The sequence below is a fragment of the Phyllobates terribilis genome, unplaced genomic scaffold (genome assembly GCF_046119375.1).
Source record: "Phyllobates terribilis strain yellow unplaced genomic scaffold, ASM4611937v1 Scaffold_3__8_contigs__length_932513732, whole genome shotgun sequence".
In the NCBI taxonomy this organism is placed as follows: domain Eukaryota; kingdom Metazoa; phylum Chordata; class Amphibia; order Anura; family Dendrobatidae; genus Phyllobates; species Phyllobates terribilis.
In genome coordinates, this window is record NW_027362763.1 from 360,232,634 (window position 1) to 360,250,415 (window position 17,782).

General features: G+C 42.2%; 1 protein-coding gene across 5 annotated transcripts in view; it reads left to right on the top strand.

Annotated features, from left to right (window-relative positions):
- Positions 1–17,782, top strand: part of EIF4G1 (eukaryotic translation initiation factor 4 gamma 1) — a 74,790-nt gene that overhangs the window by 36,768 nt on the left and 20,240 nt on the right. For 3 of the 5 annotated variants that reach the window (XM_073675339.1, XM_073675340.1, XM_073675341.1), the window contains exons 2-4: positions 6,719–6,815; positions 13,362–13,529; positions 13,641–13,737. In XM_073675339.1, coding sequence (XP_073531440.1) covers positions 6,753–6,815; positions 13,362–13,529; positions 13,641–13,737 — 328 coding nt within the window. In that variant the 5' untranslated portion in view covers positions 6,719–6,752. Of the gene's footprint in view, positions 1–6,718; positions 6,816–7,064; positions 7,152–9,811; positions 9,833–13,361; positions 13,530–13,640; positions 13,738–17,782 lie in introns of all 5 variants that reach the window. The other 2 variants (XM_073675337.1, XM_073675338.1) reach the window with 2 other exon arrangements.

A 17,782-nucleotide genomic window follows, 5' to 3' on the forward strand; every position in this document is an offset into this window, starting at 1 on the left:
CATCACTAGACGGGCGCGGCCTCACTCCATACAAGTCTATGGCGCGAGGCTGCGCCCACTGGACAGGTTCTGGCCGGGAGTATGTGTAACACATATATACCTGCTGGCTCAGAAACAGGCGAATCCTCACAGCGCACAGTGCCTGCTCTGGGGGGATTAATACGTCTGCAGACTTATCACTTTTGACCGGACAACCCCTTAAACTACAAACCTTACTCCAGTCTCTGACTTATGACTTTGGTCTAACCAGTTCTACTACAAGTGTCTTGTAGGGTGGGACGGTTGAGGGCAATAGACCACTTTGCCATATGGATAGCCACCACAAAGTGTATTGCGCTTACATTTTTTCTTTTGTAATTAGTTCGTATGGGGGACCCCCTGAGCATATACACCAGACAGTAGATGCTATCGCATTGGGTGCTTCAATGTGCAGCGATCCAGTTAAAACCATGAGAACATTTTCCAGCAACCACTGGAGGCCTGTTATGAATGTGCTAATTTCAGTTAAGAGTTAGAAATGTCGGCCCACAAATGCTCCAAATGGATCCCCTGATGGTTATATAAACTGGGCATATGGCTGAATACACGTCTGTGGAACACTACCCATGCTCCAACTGTAATATGTGGCCCTACTAATGGGTCTCCTGACATGAGCTATTGGCCTTAGAAATGAGGCAGATACCTCGGGTCAGAAGACCCAGTGGTCGGGTACCGTGATCCGAGTACTGTCCGTGTGTCAGACTAACCCTGGCCATACACATTATATAGCTGCTGATCCACATCTAAACCCAAGTCAATGCATGTGTTCTCAGCTGGAAGAGGGGACTAGTCTGCTGTTACTCCTCTGGTGGTGGCTTATCTCCTCCAGAACTAAAGGACCTGAACTCCATCCACATGGGTCTCATAATGGTAAAAGGCTCTGAGGGTTCTGATGGAAACCCCGGTGTAGTAGTGCTCAGCGGAGAGCACTGTATGAACCTTTCTGTACTGGTCCGTTTAGACAAAGTTTGGCACCTTTTCAAAAGTCACCCCAATGGGTGGCATGGAAGAGGGTAACACATGCCCAATATTTCAGGTAGAGCCACTATAATACTAAATAACTAGATAACCTGCATCTTATGTACAGGACAGGGTCTTCCTGACGCTGTACCTCAGGGACCTCTCGTCAGGTATCACCAGATGTATCTACACTAGTGTGTTACACTAGGGCTTCTCTGGTAGAATACATCTTGAGCAGTACAGCTTTCATTTCCTTGTCAAAGCTTGGAGGAGAAAAGTGCTGGTGTCATGCCCGTGGACAGAACACTGCTGAAGTGCGTATTCCCAAAAGAGCTGAATCACCAGTGTGGTATGTGAGGAAGACTCCTGGCATGTGTGTGCATGCCGCCCTTCCAGAGCATCTATGTGTTGGTCCAGGATGTATGCGCAGAGTGTATACATAGCACAAGTCCTCAGCAGCACGTGACCTGTCTGGAGAACTATTTTTGTCTGTGAATCCTTCCATAATCAACAGACATGACTAGGGGGCATGACAAAAAGCGCCCAAAGCTTTTATTTGTTCTGGAGACATGTGGATCTGTCATATTGGATTTTAACTTGTAGTCTTCTCTTTAGGCATACAGTGGCATGTATCGCCCATGGGCTTCTATGTAAATAAAAAAAAAAAAGTATGCTGAATAGTGTAAGATTTCCCCATCTGCATGACTTGATATGAAATTGTTTATGCTATATAAAGGCAATACTGACTTAATCTTATACCGTTATGTGTTATTCTGTATTGAAAAAAAATCTATCCCGCCATATATTCTATATACAGAAAAGCTAGACCAACTTACTTTATAGAGAGAGGCTATACTAGAATATATTTATAGAGAAAAGTTATACTGACATATTTTCTATATAAGATAAGGCTATACCATCCTATAATATTTTATATAGGATAAGATTACACCAACATATAATATTCTATATAGGATAAGGCTATACTGACCTATAATATTCTATATAGGAAAAGGCTATACTGACCTATAATATTTTATATAGGATAAGGCTATACCGACCTATAATAGTCTATATAGGATAAAGCTATACTGACCTATAATAGTCTATATAGGATAAGGCTATACCGACCTATAATAGTCTATATAGGATAAAGCTATACTGACCTATAATAGTCTATATAGGATAAGGCTATACCGACCTATAATAGTCTATATAGGATAAAGCTATACTGACCTATAATAGTCTATATAGGATAAGGCTATACTGACCTATAATAGTCTATATAGGATAAAGCTATACTGACCTATAATAGTCTATATAGGATAAGGCTATACCGACCTATAATAGTCTATATAGGATAAAGCTATACTGACCTATAATAGTCTATATAGGATAAGGCTATACCGACCTATAATAGCCTATATAGGATAAGGCTATACCGACCTATAATATTCTATATAGGATAAGGCTATACTGACCTATAATATTCTATATAGGATAAGGCTACACTGACCTATAATATTCTATATAGGATAAGGCTATACTGACCTATAATATTCTATATAGGATAAGGCTATACCGACCTATAATATTCTATATAGGATAAAGCTATACTGACCTATAATATTCTATATAGGATAAGGCTATACTGACCTATAATATTCTATATAGGATAAGGCTATACTGACCTATAATAGCCTATATAGGATAAGGCTATACCGACCTATAATATTCTATATAGGATAAGGCTATACTGACCTATAATATTCTATATAGGATAAGGCTATACCGACTATAATATTCTATATAGGATAAAGCTATACTGACCTATAATATTCTATATAGGCTAAGGCTATACTGACCTATAATATTCTATATAGGATAAGGCTATACAGACATATTATAGTATGGCCCCTTTAGATATATTTGACATTAAAGTTAGAAAGATGAAAAACACATGTGCAAAATAAATGCACCCTTCTATAAATATTTCCTAATACATATGGATGGTGATCATTTTCCCAAGTAATCCCTTTCAATCAAGGATGTATTGTTGAGGGTCTGTCACACAATGTAATCTCTGGGCAGCCCCTATAACTATACATAGCAGTTACTCATTATCATGGTGGTGATGACTTAGTAGCCTTGTGCATTATGATCTGCTGTAATGCCTTACAATAGTTAATGCGATTAAATTATTACCCTACAGCATTCCTAGAAAACCCATTGTATTTCTTCTAACCCAATCATAAATGCAGAGTGTTGCAGCTTCTCTGGTTGTCTGAGGTTTTTGTGATTGAATTAGCCCCTGTTTTCAGATACACAGGGTTCCCCCTCCACAATAGCCCCTGCACCTCTTACACAATGTGGTTACCATATGTATGGCCAGGTGAGATCACCACCTGCTGGGCTTCTGTCTCAGTGGATCTGGGCTCCTTTGCTCTTCGCCACCCTTTGTTTTACAGTGGAATATTCAATGAACTGCCTGATCTAATTGTAATCTAGTTACCCTGATGTCTTTCTCACAATCTTCCTATAGTATGGGGTTATCTTCTAGCTGTCCAATCATTTTCACAAACCCAAGAATTGCTTTACATGGTTCTTGTGTGTGTTTACAAATGTGTGGTTCCTTTAAAGTCAGCACAGAATGACTGTACAGGCGTTCAGGGGGCTCCATGCTGGGGCCAAACATTTATATACACCTTCTCAGGTTTCCATCTATTGCCTCCCTTCTCTGGCTCTATGAAGCCAGAGCTGTCAATCAAAGAAGGGGGTGGAGAAAACAGAAAAACAGGTGGAACAGTGTATTTAAATGATTGTCCCTGATGCACCGAGCAGCGGGTCTTTGTTTGAACAGTCATTCTGTGCTGACACGAGTCCCTATAAATGTAAAGCCCCCCATAAACATTAGAGTAATGTTGGGTTCTGCCGACAGTCTGTATTATGGGAGCCCTGGTCAATTGTCGGGGAAATATTGATATGACGTGTCTGATTTCAGACTGCCAATTGTAATTTATCCCAGAGATAAACTGTAGCTAGTCATGTCTGGCGGCAGTGCCTTCACAGAGAACAGTGCAGTGCTCTGCCAAAGAAGCGCTCCTGTGTATGGGAGAGACAGCCGAACCATTGTTCCACTGACAGCCATTTGTGTATGGCGGTGTTTAGTCCTAATTGTTAGCTATGTCCACTCATAAAATAGCCACACAACATTGGTTTAATAAAGACATTTATTTAATTTTAGATTAGTGTTGAGCGAACATGCTCTTATAGTATTATCTGAGCATGCTCGGTTTTATCCGAGTATTCTCGGTTAATATGTTTCCTCCCTGCGGCTGCATGTTATCTGACGGTAGACACAACACATGCGGAGATTACCTGTTAGTTAGCCAATCCCCGCATGTATTGCATCTGTCTACCGCCGGATAACATGCAGCTGCAAAGAGGCAACATATTGGCCGAGAATACTCTGATAAGACCAAGCATGCCACGTTATCCACGCTCTTTCACTCAACACTATTTGTGATCTACAATACATTGCGGTCACCTGGCTCAGTAGCTATGTAAAGGTGCCCATACAAGTGGTACTCTACTCCGCTGGACACACACCCGCCCATGATTCATGGCTGGTAATTCAACGTATCCGATCTTCTGTAACTGATATAATCTTTTGGGAGAAAGTTATTCTTCCACACACTTCAGTCTCACCGAAATTTACTCTCACCGAGTTTGACCAACATTAGCCTCGTGTATGGGGGCTCTAAAGGGGTTGTCCAGTCTTACACTTCAAGTCTGCAGTAACTCTGTGTAACTGCAGACTTGTGAATCCTCGCATCTTGCGTACTGCTCGCTGTGAGGATTCTCAGGCGCCAGAATGCTTACTCCTGGCCACAATCCAACTAGACTGTTTTCAGCCTTGCTGAATACACTTGCACTGAGCGAGGCCACGCCTATCCAGTTGGAATGTGGCCAGGAGGATGCACATCGCAGACTTGCATTCTCACGACCTCTGCTCCCGGCACTGGAGAATACTCACCGCGTGGAATGCAAGGATTCACAGTGACTGGAGACTTGTAGTTTGACCACACAACCCCTTTAAAGGTTTTTCCCCCCCAAAATCCCATACCCGTAGAACAGGATATAACTTGCTGGGGGTCTGACTTCCTGAACCCCCTGCAATCCCGAGATCAGAGCTTGGGAACCTGATAGGATCTCTGCTTCTCCGTTCTGAATGGAGCCACAGCGCATATGCACAGCCTGCTGATCCATTCACTGTATAGGATTGCTGGACTAATAATTGAGCAAAGGCCACTCATGCGCCTCTCCACTCCATTAGGATGGAGCCGCAGGGCCAATTTGTCAGGTTTCCAAAGCCCCGGTCTGGACTAGCTAGTGATCATCAGGTTATTCCCTATCCTGTGGATAGGGTATAATTTGTTAGTTTTGGAATTACCCGTTTAGGGTCCTTTTTATACAAGCGATGGTTTGTGAAATTGTCATGAACTTCCATTAAAATGTCTGGCAGAGAAGCCCGTTTACATGGAGAGATGGAGACAAACAATGACTATTACTTCAGCAGAAATGATGTAAAACATCCATAGGTACTGGTCTGAGGCTGAGAAGGATCATACGCACCCATAATTGCTGGGGCATTTTACATGGGGTGTAGTACAAGTGGTTATTACCTGGAATGGTCCCCTGTGTCAACCCTCACACCATGGTTTAGACGACATGATTTTATGATCTTGGCACGCACATAGACTTGCAATGTATAATGCCATATTCCTGCATTTGGTAATGCTTGTGAGCGTTGGTTTAAACATTCGGTCAGTAGCTGCGAAGTCCAGAGTCCTTGAAGGGCTGTTTGCATTTGTTAGAGTAAGATATGCGCAAGATATTTGCTTGATTCACCTTTTGAATGGTAGAGGCCTGTGCTGCATGTGAATGCTCCAGCAAGCTGGGGTTGAAGGCTGGCTGGATTTGTAGCCCTCTATGTATGTGTACATGTAAATATGGAGTGGGAGCACACACCTATACACATCTGAGTAGTAGTATACAAATGGCATCCTGAGCTCAGAATATAGCTTCTTCCCAGCCAAGCCCCCGGTGCAGGTGCTTGCATGCTTGTCCAGTGTCTCCGTCTCCCTCCTTTGCTGGTTGACCTCATAGATGAGGAATGCCGGCGCTCCACTGAATATTTGTAGAAGCACAATGTCAGCAATGGGTTTGGTGCTTTAAAAAATGAGTCAACTTCCAGCTCCATTACTTCTTCACATTAGACTGCTGTCTAATTCTAGGATTCCCGGCCTTGTAGTTCTGATCACAGTAGCGAATTTTGGAAGACTTCAATACTTTTCACATCTCGTGCGTTCATTTTGTACCTACTTTTTAAAGCAACAGTAAACCTAGTACTCAAAGATAAAAGTAAATGGAAGACAGTGGAAGACAGAGTTGGATTCTCTCAACTCTTCACAGGCCCCTACCAGGTGGGGCTAATATAGGGGAGGAGCTAATATAGGGGCAGAGCTTAGTCTGCTTGCTGCCCTGTAGAAATAATGGTGGGGAAGTGTTCAGTAACCAGGTACCTTCCAGCCAGAGACTCTGCTGATCTGGAGTTATGTATTTTCCAGTTTTGAACAGGACACTGGATATTCTATATATTTTTTTTACTGTTCTTTAATATGCAGCTGTATCTGATACCACTTTTGTTTGATTACAGACCTTACAGGGGACCCTATGCAGCATTCAATGAGATGAGCAAAGCAACACAGCCTATAGGAGGACCCCCTACTGCCCCTTCCCCTGGACTCCCACAGGTATGTGTCCCAGAATCTCTGCCCTTTCTCTTTTTCTAGTGCTTTACTCTGCCGGGAAGTCAACTTTCTAATTCAGTAATGTTCATCAGTACAGATGAAGGTATAGGTAGATGATCAAAGTGATATTTTACCTATTAATAATGCCGAGGGTCAATGCATGCTTTTGCTACTTTATGCAAAACTGCAATGTATTGGATTCTTGTGTGTAAAATCCTTTTGTAATTTTTTTTTACATTACCTTTCTTTCAGTCAGCATTCCCCTCTGCCCCCTCTGCCCCTGTGGTGTTTGGGCCTCCACAAACCCCACAAATGAATACACAGTCTCAACCTCGACAAGTAAGTAGTGTAAGATTCCAGTGATGGGTCATAGTGGTTTTTTTTTATCCATTGTTAAAAAGCTGTTTTGATGGTGGAAGAAAAGGAGTTACAATATTGTCAAACTTCCTTCTTCTCTACCCTTGTTTCAGTGCCACGTCAGCCTGGAGCCTTCTATAGTGCCATAGTATTAAGATTGGTTATAATCATTTCTGTACACTAAGCAATGGTTAATGACGACCACCAGAACAGATCCTTTTTGTTTTAGTTGATAACAGATAAAAATTTCTTGCCAATTTAGTTATCTTCAATTGGTTTATATTCTAGTTTTTCCATTTTTCTGATGTGACTGCAGACTTCTGACTGTTGGCAGCGTGCGCCCAGCACACTTGTCAGGGTTCACTGATATTGCAGGTGACAGCGGGCAGTCATGTGAGCACCTCTGTGATTGGCATACATGCGGTCACGTGCTGCCTAGACGAGCTCTGCTTCTATCAATTCACTTGTATTGAGAGACGCCTAGAACGTGTAATAGGAATGAAGGCAGTCGATTGAATCCTGACAGTGTGCACACTGCTGATGTACAAACGTCTAAAGTCACATAGAGTGACTGCAGACATACTCAGAAGACCGGACAACCCCTTTAATATTCTCCTGAGTGTCTGGCATGTGCTTTTCTGAATGCAAGGTGTCGACACAGCAGATTTCATAATCTTGCCATATTGGCTGGATAGACTCTCCGAAACCCATCAATGTGGCTGTCATGCTTTCTTTCTGTGCACAGTACTTTTACATACTTTGTTAGATTTTTCTTCGCAATGTGATTTGCACTGTAACTTTACCTGTTAAATGTTTTTAATTGTTATAAAGGCTGTCCAGCCTAAGGCTACAACTCTGTAGTCTCTCTATTTGACTGCAGACTTGTGAATCCTCACACTGCGCGCTGTGTAGACTCTGGTGTCGGGAGTGGGTGGACACCTGACTGCAAGTATGTGATTTGCATACATGCGGACAAGGCAGACTAGATGGGCGCTGCCTCGCTTAGTGCAAGTATATTGAGCAAAGCCGGATAAGTCTAGTATGAATGTAGCTAGAATTATGCGAACCGCATACTTGCGGTCATATGCCTGCCCCTTCCCAGTTCCTTGAGAATCCTCACAGTGCGCGCAGTGCTTGCAATGTAACAATTTGCAAGTCTGCAGTCGCCGGACAACCCCTTTAAAGGTAATGCGTGATCCGAAAATGACCTGATTAGCTCGGGTTTTTATGTTGAATGGATTAAAACTGTCATGTCAGATTACGCTATTACCCTGCAAATATGCAGTTAATCTGCAGGTTAATATTGCTAGTCGGCTGCTGTACTGAATGTGCAACACATTGTAGAAAATAAACTTTATTTCTCCTGAGAGCTGCCAGCTTTGTCTTGCAGTCACGTCCTGGCACTGATTCACAGTCCATCAATGCAGAGCCAGCTGTCAGTCAGTGCCGGGGTGTGCTTACAACTGCCGCTCTGCGCTGTGAACCATGGCTGTAGCCGGGCACCGGTAAGACTGAAAGCCGGCCACTCCCAGGAGAAATCAAGTTCACTTTCTCTCGGCTGCCGCACTTTCAGTACTGCTGCCGGACACCTTCATAATACTATTAACCTGTTTATTATCCCTAATCTATTCGGGCTAATAGCGTTATTGGACCTGACAGGTTCCCATAAAAAAAAAGTCTTGCAATTTTCATACTGGCCAATGCTCCTATTCTGGTCTCTTCAGTACTTTTAGGAAATCCACTTGTACATTAGCAGCAGTAGTGATGAGAGCAAGTGCTCATTACTAGAGTTTACCCAGTGTGCTCGGGTATGTACCGAGTAATGCGGGTGCTCGAGTGACATCTTCAAGGCCTCATGTTTCGCAGCTGTTGGCCAAAAAACATGTGGGAATTGTCAGTGTTTGCCAGGCAATCCTCACATCTTTTTTGGCTAGCAGCTGCGAAACATGCGTCCGTGGGGACTCTAAGATGTCACACGAGCCCCATGATACTCGCTGCATGCCTGAGCACCCTAGGTAAACTCGAATAACGAGCACTTGCGCTCATCACTAGTCATTGTATTCCTGCCTGTGATGCTAATGAGACTCCAGAAAACTCTTCCTGAAAGGACAGCAAGTAGGAGTCTGAACCCAGTGGCCAGTGTGAAAATTGTACCATTTTTTTTTCCTCTGTCTAATCTATCTATACAGAATGTGATATATGAAAATTTCCAAATTAAAAATCGATTTAACATAAAAACATGATTCAAATAATACGTCATTTTCTGCTGATAAATACTGTTTAAAGGGTTTTTTCCACATAAAGTGTTTCCACATGGCTCGGATATGTTTTATGATGAGTGGGGGTCCAATCTCTATGAATGAAGGAGAGACCGCGTTAAACTTGTAAGGCAATTCCTTCGTTCTCGGAGGTCCCATGAGTCCTACCTCCACCAATCATAAAGTGATACCATATCTGAAAATGAGGATAACTTTTTGATGTGGGTAATTCTAACATCCTGTCCGCATGCGTTGTTGTTCCTATGCTGCTTCCCCCTGGCCCTGTTACTTATCTCTTCTGATCACCCCTCATGTGTAGATTTTCACGTTTTGTCTCCTTCCGCCCTCTGCTTCTTCCTTTTTTCCCGCTGCTGCTTCTAACAGGCAGGATTCAGATCTATTCAGGTAATGCCTCCATTTGTCTTATACTACCTAATGCTGTGCCCAGTGAGGCAGAGTAGTGGATACTGCCATTTAAGAAATGTTCCCAGTATTGTCTGTAATGGTGGATGCTATCCTCACTTCTAAAAGTTGTGTTTTTATATATATATATATATATATATATATATATATATATATATATATATATATATATATATATATATATATATATATATATATATATATATATATATATATATATATATATATATATATATATATATATATATATATATATATATATATATACCTTTTCTTAACAGTTCACCCGCAGTTGTACTATATTTCCATTGATTTATTTTTCTAGTTCTGCATTGTCAGTTTTAAGAGGCACTACATAGGCTGTGTTTCCAGTTGCTTATTTTCTGTACAGAATCTGCACTTCCAATATCCATAATAATGCCATGTAATGCATGTGAATGGGCTTTTACACTATTGGTAGCAGTGATTTAGAGTGAACCTGCCAGCGGATATATGCTGCCCAATCTACCGGCCACATGTATAAGACACCGGCTGTATGATCTCGGCAAGGCATGCTTGACTCAAACACTGTGGCATCAGAGAAAAACATGCTTTAAAGGCCGCCAGGGACCAAGCCATCAAGTTCCCCTTAAAGGCTTGTCTAGCTATGCAACCATTTTTTTTTTTAATTGCTCAAACATCTAGAAACTTGTGCAGTTGACTACTTTAGTCCCCTGGTCTTCCCTCTTTCCCCTATTTCTTGCTGATCTATGCATTTAAGGGTTTATAATTGGCGTGTTAATGCAGAATCTGACTGCATGCAGTTAATTTGTTACTATAGAGAAACCCAGGACTGTAAATGGCACACTGCAGTGTTCATGCCTGATGCCACTTATAAGGCCATGTTCACACAACTAGGCTTATACTGCAGTTTTGTGGTGCGGATTCCACACAGCAATTTTGCAGCAGTTTACAAAACCATACAAATGAATGGGGTTTCAAAATTCCATTCACATGTTGGAGAAAAAATTGTGAATTTATTGCAGATTTATGACCAAATCCACAGCAGAAATGTTCCTAAAAGCACATTCAGACGTCCGTGCACATCAGTCCACCATCGGATCGCAGTGCACAAACTTCATGTATCCGGTTGTCCCGCTCGTGTCAGGAGAGCCGCGGCTAGTACATGCATTGCAGTCTCATCTCAAACCGATTTGCATGGACGTCTGAATGAGCCCGAAAAGTGTTAACGTGACCTCAGGGTGATGTGTGCTGCCAGATTCCTTCTCTGGTTGCATCCAAAGCCATAGAGGCTGCAGACTTCTCTGTTCCGACTTCTTGGAAGAATCATACACTCTAATATGCAACCTCGTGGTTTAGGAGATCACTTTATGCTGAAATCTGAATGGTTGAATTTTACCGGTGTTAAGATTTTTTTTGTCCTAGAACTATAGCCACCGAGGGTAAAAACCAAGACTGATGGCAGTAAAGTGTTTTTAATTTTTTTTTTTCTCTTTCCATGTTAATAAATTAGTCTAGTCTGGAAGACACTGTGACTCTGACAATAACCATAATAATAGTTTCTATGTTCCTAAGTTCTGCTGTTCTTATGTTTTGTTGTTCGTTGCCAAGGTAATGGCTACTGCTGCTGACACTTGTAGCGGTGGCTGAATATGTGCACTCTAAAAGTTTCAGTTGAGTCAGCCTTCGTGCTAGCCCTTCACCCAGACTAACTCTCTGAAGACCCCTTAATTTTGTATAAGTCTGTCTGCTGAAAACGTGTTCTCTGAGTTATACCATATTTTTCGGACTATAAAAACCTAGGTGTGTTTTAGAGGACGAAAATAGAAAAAAAAATGTAAGCAAAAATGTGGTCATGATGCCCTGTTATGGGGGAGGAGGTCTGCTGCTGACACTGGTATAGGGGTAATGTCCACCAATTCTGTTAATATCCTCCATCCTGGTATACATGGCCCTCATCCCCATCCTGGCATGCATGGCACCCTCTTGATTCCTTCATGCATGGCACCCTCTTGATTCCTTCATGCATGGCACCCTCTTGATTCCTTCATGCATGGCACCCTCTTGATTCCTTCATGCATGGCACCCTCTTGATTCCGGCATGCATGGCACCCTCTTGATCCCCATCACACTGCACACACAAAAACAATTATACTCGCCTCTCTCCTTCAGCGCTGCGTCCCGCTCTGCTGCTGACACTCTCACTGTGTAAACTGCGCATGACGTCACTGCCATGCGCCCTCACACAGTGTGAGATGCTGTCCCGGAATAGTCACCACTTCTCACTCTGGGACTCTGTGCGTGGGGAGCAGTGACCATTCACTCACCTTAATAGCCCGTACACTGTAGCCGCAGCGCGGCTCCTGCTATGGCCGGCGGTCTGTGTGCCCGCTATTAAAGACCATGAATATTCACTACAACTCATGGGAGTGGATTGTAGTAAATATTCATGGTCTTTAAGGCTATGCGCCCACGTTGCGGAAATGAAGCGGAAAATTTGAGCACGACCCAGCAGCCACCGTGGGGACCCCAGCACTGAGTCACGCCTCACTCGTGACGTCAGCGCAGGGTCACGTCCTGCCTTGTAAGTGGCCACCGATAGCGTCGCTCACAGGCAGAAACAGCAACGTTAAGTATTTACAAAAATCCTTAGGGGCCCTGGGGGGGGGGGGATACATTGGGGGGATAATATAAAGTACTGGACAACTTTTTTTTAATATAATATAGGACAAGGATAAGGACCCCTACCAGTACTGGGCAGTGTGGTGATACGTATTGCACTTTAATGATGGCGAGTGATGGTGGGTATTGGTGCTAGTACACATAGCACTTTATTTTCCCTTATAGTAGGGGTCCTCCTTATTATTAAGGGTCTTACATCTTATTATCCTGTCTGGTCAGTTTCATTGAATTGTCTTGTTTTTTTTGTTTTTTTTATATTCACTGTAAGTATGTTTATGGCCCCTTGATTATTTGTGTAATGGATTTTGTGCAAGCACTTTAAAACCTTCATTTTTTTTTTTAATATTGATTCAATTTCTCTTGCCATGTTATGATATACTATTGACCACACTGCCTTTCCTTTTTTGGGGTTTTAATGGGGGGGGTTTTAAGCTTCGTTTTTCTCAAAATTGTGTGTTTTTTTTTATAATTGTGATTGTTTTTGCCTATAGTTTTTTCTTTAGCATTATTTTCTCTAGTATTTTTGACTCCATTATTGATTTATATTGCATTTTGGGTGACTGATTAATAATAATGTCTTGGTTATTTTTTCATGGGTCTTTGGATCCAGTATTAGTCATTAATTTTCAGATATTCTAGATTGACTGGTGATACACTGGGCTCTGTACCATGGATTACCACAGATGCATAGCTTCTATTTATTTCCTTTTTTGCAGTTTATTTGTATTTTCTGAGATCACTTCCTTAGGTAGTTAGTATACCAGTTGGTATTTTTTTTTTCCTTTTCACTGGTGAATGTTTGCTGATCCTTCCACTCTTCGTCCCTCAGCATTATTATCAGAGCAGGACACAACCTCCTAGCACCGCCACCAGGGTTCCATCTGGATCGACAGCTCGTGCAGTGCCTCCTACCCATGTGTACCCCGCTGGCTCCCAGGTGATGATGATACCCTCACAGTTATCCTACACCTCCCAGGGCTACTATATTCAAGGACAGGTTAGTCCACCGCTTTAATCCTGATAGTTACTTGACATTGTCCTTTTTTGCCATCATAGGCTTGATAATCCTAAATCACGTTAGTTAATGTGATGCATATTTCTTTTATAGGGTCGTTCTTATGTGATGCCCACACAACAGTACCCTGTACAACCAGGCGCCCCCGGGTTCTTTCCAAGTGCCAGCCCCTCAGAGTATGGCACCTATGGTAAGGCATTTATTAACTCTTGAAATAGTCCTAGAAAATGTAAAGGATATAGATTTTTTTTTTTATGATTAAATCAACATTCACCTTATTTTGAGCACATCCCTGCTGTCGGTACAAGCTTAAGCCCCCCCCCCATACACTATAGATGGCTGTTGGCCAAATGGTGGCTTATCATTTGGCTGGTAGCTCTCCCCCAATTGTCCCATACACATGAGCACTCCTGAGTTGTCTGAATGACCTGCTGGCATACATCTCCGGCGGTGGCTTATCTCTTGGAGAACAAAAGGATCAACAAGTCCAAAATTTGACAAGCAGGGTCCTCATTTGTTGGGGGTCCCCCATACTCATTAGTTGAGGTTCTCGGATTCTAAAAAAGTATCACTTTTGGGGATTTCCAATATATAGGGCCCCCAAAGTAATTTAAAAACTGAATAGCTCCCTAAAAAAAAGTTTTGTAAATTTCCTTACTGTGCCATTGTAGTTGACTTAGATGTCAGTAAACTAATAAAATTAAAACTAAAAAGAAAAAACAATGATTATAATAACACAGTAACTTGTTACCTGCAACAAAATGACACAAAAACTGATGAGATCGTGTTGTGCTGATAGACTCCATGGTGACCCTCGGTCCCAAGATGGCCGCGGGGTCCTTCAGCAAGATGGCCTGTCAGCGCCTGCTCAGAGAGCAGGAGCTGAGACGCCTCCTCTCTGCCTGTCAGACTCTCATGCGATGCTCTGCCGTGCAGAAGCATTGCGGAGTATTAGATCAGGGCAAGGAAAGTTGATGTCCCATAGTGGGACAATGTGAAAAAGTAAAAAAATATATATATATATATATCTCTCTCTATCCAATAAATACATTTATCTGTGTTTAAAAAAACAAACACAATACACTTGGTATCACTGTGTCCAGAACGACCCAACCTATAAAACTGTCCCACTAGTTAACCCCTTCAATGAACACCATAAAAATGAAAAGCAAGACAAAAAAACTATGCTTTATCATACCGCCGAACAAGAAGTGGAATATGACAATCAAAAAGACGATGTAAATAAAAATGGTAATGCTGAATACGTCATCTTGTTCTGCAAAAAACAAGCCGCCATCAGCGGAAAAATAAGTTACAGCTCTCAGAATAAAGCAATGAAAAAAAAATTTCTATCAAAGTTTTTGTGTAAAAGCAGCAAAACATAAGCAATATCAATGTGGTATCGCTGTAATCGTACTGACCCAAAGAATAATTAATTTTACCACACGCGGAACGGCATAAGAAAACACCCAAAAACCAATTCCTGTTTTTTGTTCATTCTGCCTCTCAAAAATTTGAATAGAAAATGATAAAAAGATGTCATTTACCTGAAAATGGTACCAATAAAAACGGCAACTCATTCTGCAAAAAAAACAAGCCATCACATGACTGTGGGCCAAAATATGGAAGAATTATAGCTATCAAAACATGGCAAAGCAAAAATTAGTTTTTACAATAAGCGTCTTTTATTGTGTGAGAGCTGCCAAACATAAAAACCCGATTATAAATCTGAAATTGCACCGACCCGAAGAATAGAGTTGCCTAATCACTTATACCGCATGAGATACGGTGTAAAAAAATTAATAAAACGAATTCTTCACCTGCTGTTGATTTGTTCATTCTGCCTCCCAAAGATCGCAGTCAGTCTCTGCGCACATTTATCCTGCACTCTACGTGGAGCTCTTACACCAGGGTTTCCGTGTAAATCTCTGAAAGGCTGCGTGCCCACGATGCGTTTTTCATGCTTTTCCGCTGCGGAATTTCCGCAGCGGAAACGCATCAAAAACTCTTGGTAATCCGCACCCCATGGTCCCCAATGGCATTCCGCAATGTCAATGCACATGCTGCGGAAAAATTTTTCCGCAGCGTTTCTGCAGCGCTCATAAATCCGCAGCATGTTCATTAATTTTGCGGAAGCGCAGCGGAATTGCCGCCATTGACTTGCATTGAGACGCAAAATATCCGTGTCTGTACATTTGTACACGCGGATAATATGCGTTTCAATGTGCGTATGGTACCCAGTTCTGGAGGAGAGGAGACTCTCATCCAGACCTGGGTACCATTGTACCTGTAAAAAAAAGAATAAAATAATAAATAAAGTTTACATTCACCTGTCCGGCGGCCCCTGCAGCGCTTACCTTCCAGGACCTGAGATGACTTCGCGGTCATGTGACCGCAGGCTGTCTCGCGAGAGCCCGGCAACCAGGAAGAAGCCAGGACGAGCGCGACAGCTCACGCGGCGGGGGATCGGAGGTAAGCATAGCTTTATTTTTTTATTTTTACGGTAACACTATATAAATCCATGCTGTTTGCATGGATTTATACAGTGTGACCTAGTTGTCAAGCACTTTCCAAGTGATGCTATCACCTGGAAAGTGCTTGTCAGTCCGCATGCGGAAACACATGCGTTAACGCATGTGAATCCGCATGTATTCTGCAGGAAAAACGCATGCGTTTTTTCTGCCAGGGAGATGCAGAAATGCTGCAGAAATTTTCTGCTTCATTTCTGCATCGTGGGCACATAGCCAAATACGTTATTCAGACGAAACACCCCGGCCGTAGTCCCTGTAATGAGGCAGATGGAGGCACTGTTGACGCTGTCTGCCCTGTGATTTGGCAGTGTCCGTCTTTTTAGGCATGCATAAAAGTGCTGTCGGCCACAGTTTTGTGCACTTCTGAAAAGAACACTGCTGAACAGAGGGCAGATGGAGCCCAGAATAACACTGCTGCCTCATTATAGTGAATGGATCCCTCAGGGGTTTCATCTGAATCGCGTCACTGAGATTTAGATGGAAACCTCAATATAAGTGCTCAGCGTAAAGCTCTTCTAGCACTTCGTGGCTTTGTATGTGGAGTCCGCAACTAATTCTAGGAAAATCTTCGCTCCAGGAAGCAAATAGCGCTCCGTCCCTCCCGAGTCTCGCCGTATGGCTAAGCAGTACTGTAAAGCCACATATGGGGTATTTCTACATTCAGCAGAAATTGTGGGACTAATTTTGGTACCATTTTTACCCATTTCCCAGTGTGAAAATGTAAAGTCTGGGGCTAAAACCAAATTTTTGTGGTAAAAATGTAATTCTTTTTTCTTCACTGCTCAATGGTATAAAATGCTGTGACACATCACTGAACCCTCATAGGAATTCATTGAGAGGTGTGGTTAATAAAATGGGGTCAGTTATGGAGGGTTTGACTGATCTGGCACTTCAGGGGCTCTGCCAATGTGACATAGCATCCTCAAACCAGTTCATCAAAATCTGAACTCCAATATGGCGCTTCTTCCCTTCTGAGCTTTGTATTATGTTTCAAAAGTAGTTTTCGACCACATATGGGGTGTATGCGAACTCAGGAGAAATTGCACAGCAAATTTTTGGGTCCATTTTCTCCTGTTCTCCTTGTGAGTATGCAAAATTTGGGGCTAAAAAACATTTTTGTGGGGAAGTGTTTGTTTTTTATTCATTTTCACAGCTTAGCGTTAAAAACTTCTGGGAAGCACCTTGGAGTTCAGGGTGTTCACCACACATCTAGATAAGTGCCCCAAGGGGTCTAGTTTCCAAAATGGTGTCACTTGTGGGGGGTTTCCACTGTTTAGGCACATCAGGGGCTCTCCAAACACGACATGGTATGCACTAATTATTTCAGCAAATTTTGTATTCAAAAAGTCAAATTGCTCTACGAACCCTGCCATGTGCCCAAACAGTGGTTTTCCCTCATTTATTGGGTATTGGTGTGCTCAGGAGAAATTGTACAACAAATTTTGGGGTCCAGTTCTGTTACGCTTATGAAAGCAAAAATTGGGTCTAAATTAAAATTTTTGTGAAAAAAAGTGAAATATTTATTTTTGCCTTCCACATTCCATTAATTTCTGTGAATCACCTGAAGGGTTAATAAACTTCTTGAATGTGGTTTTGAGCACCTTGTGGGGTGCAGTTTTTTGAATGGTGTCACTTTTGGGTATTTTCAGGCTTCGGGATGAAAGGGTTCACACATGCACAGTGTACAACGTGACTAAGATGACC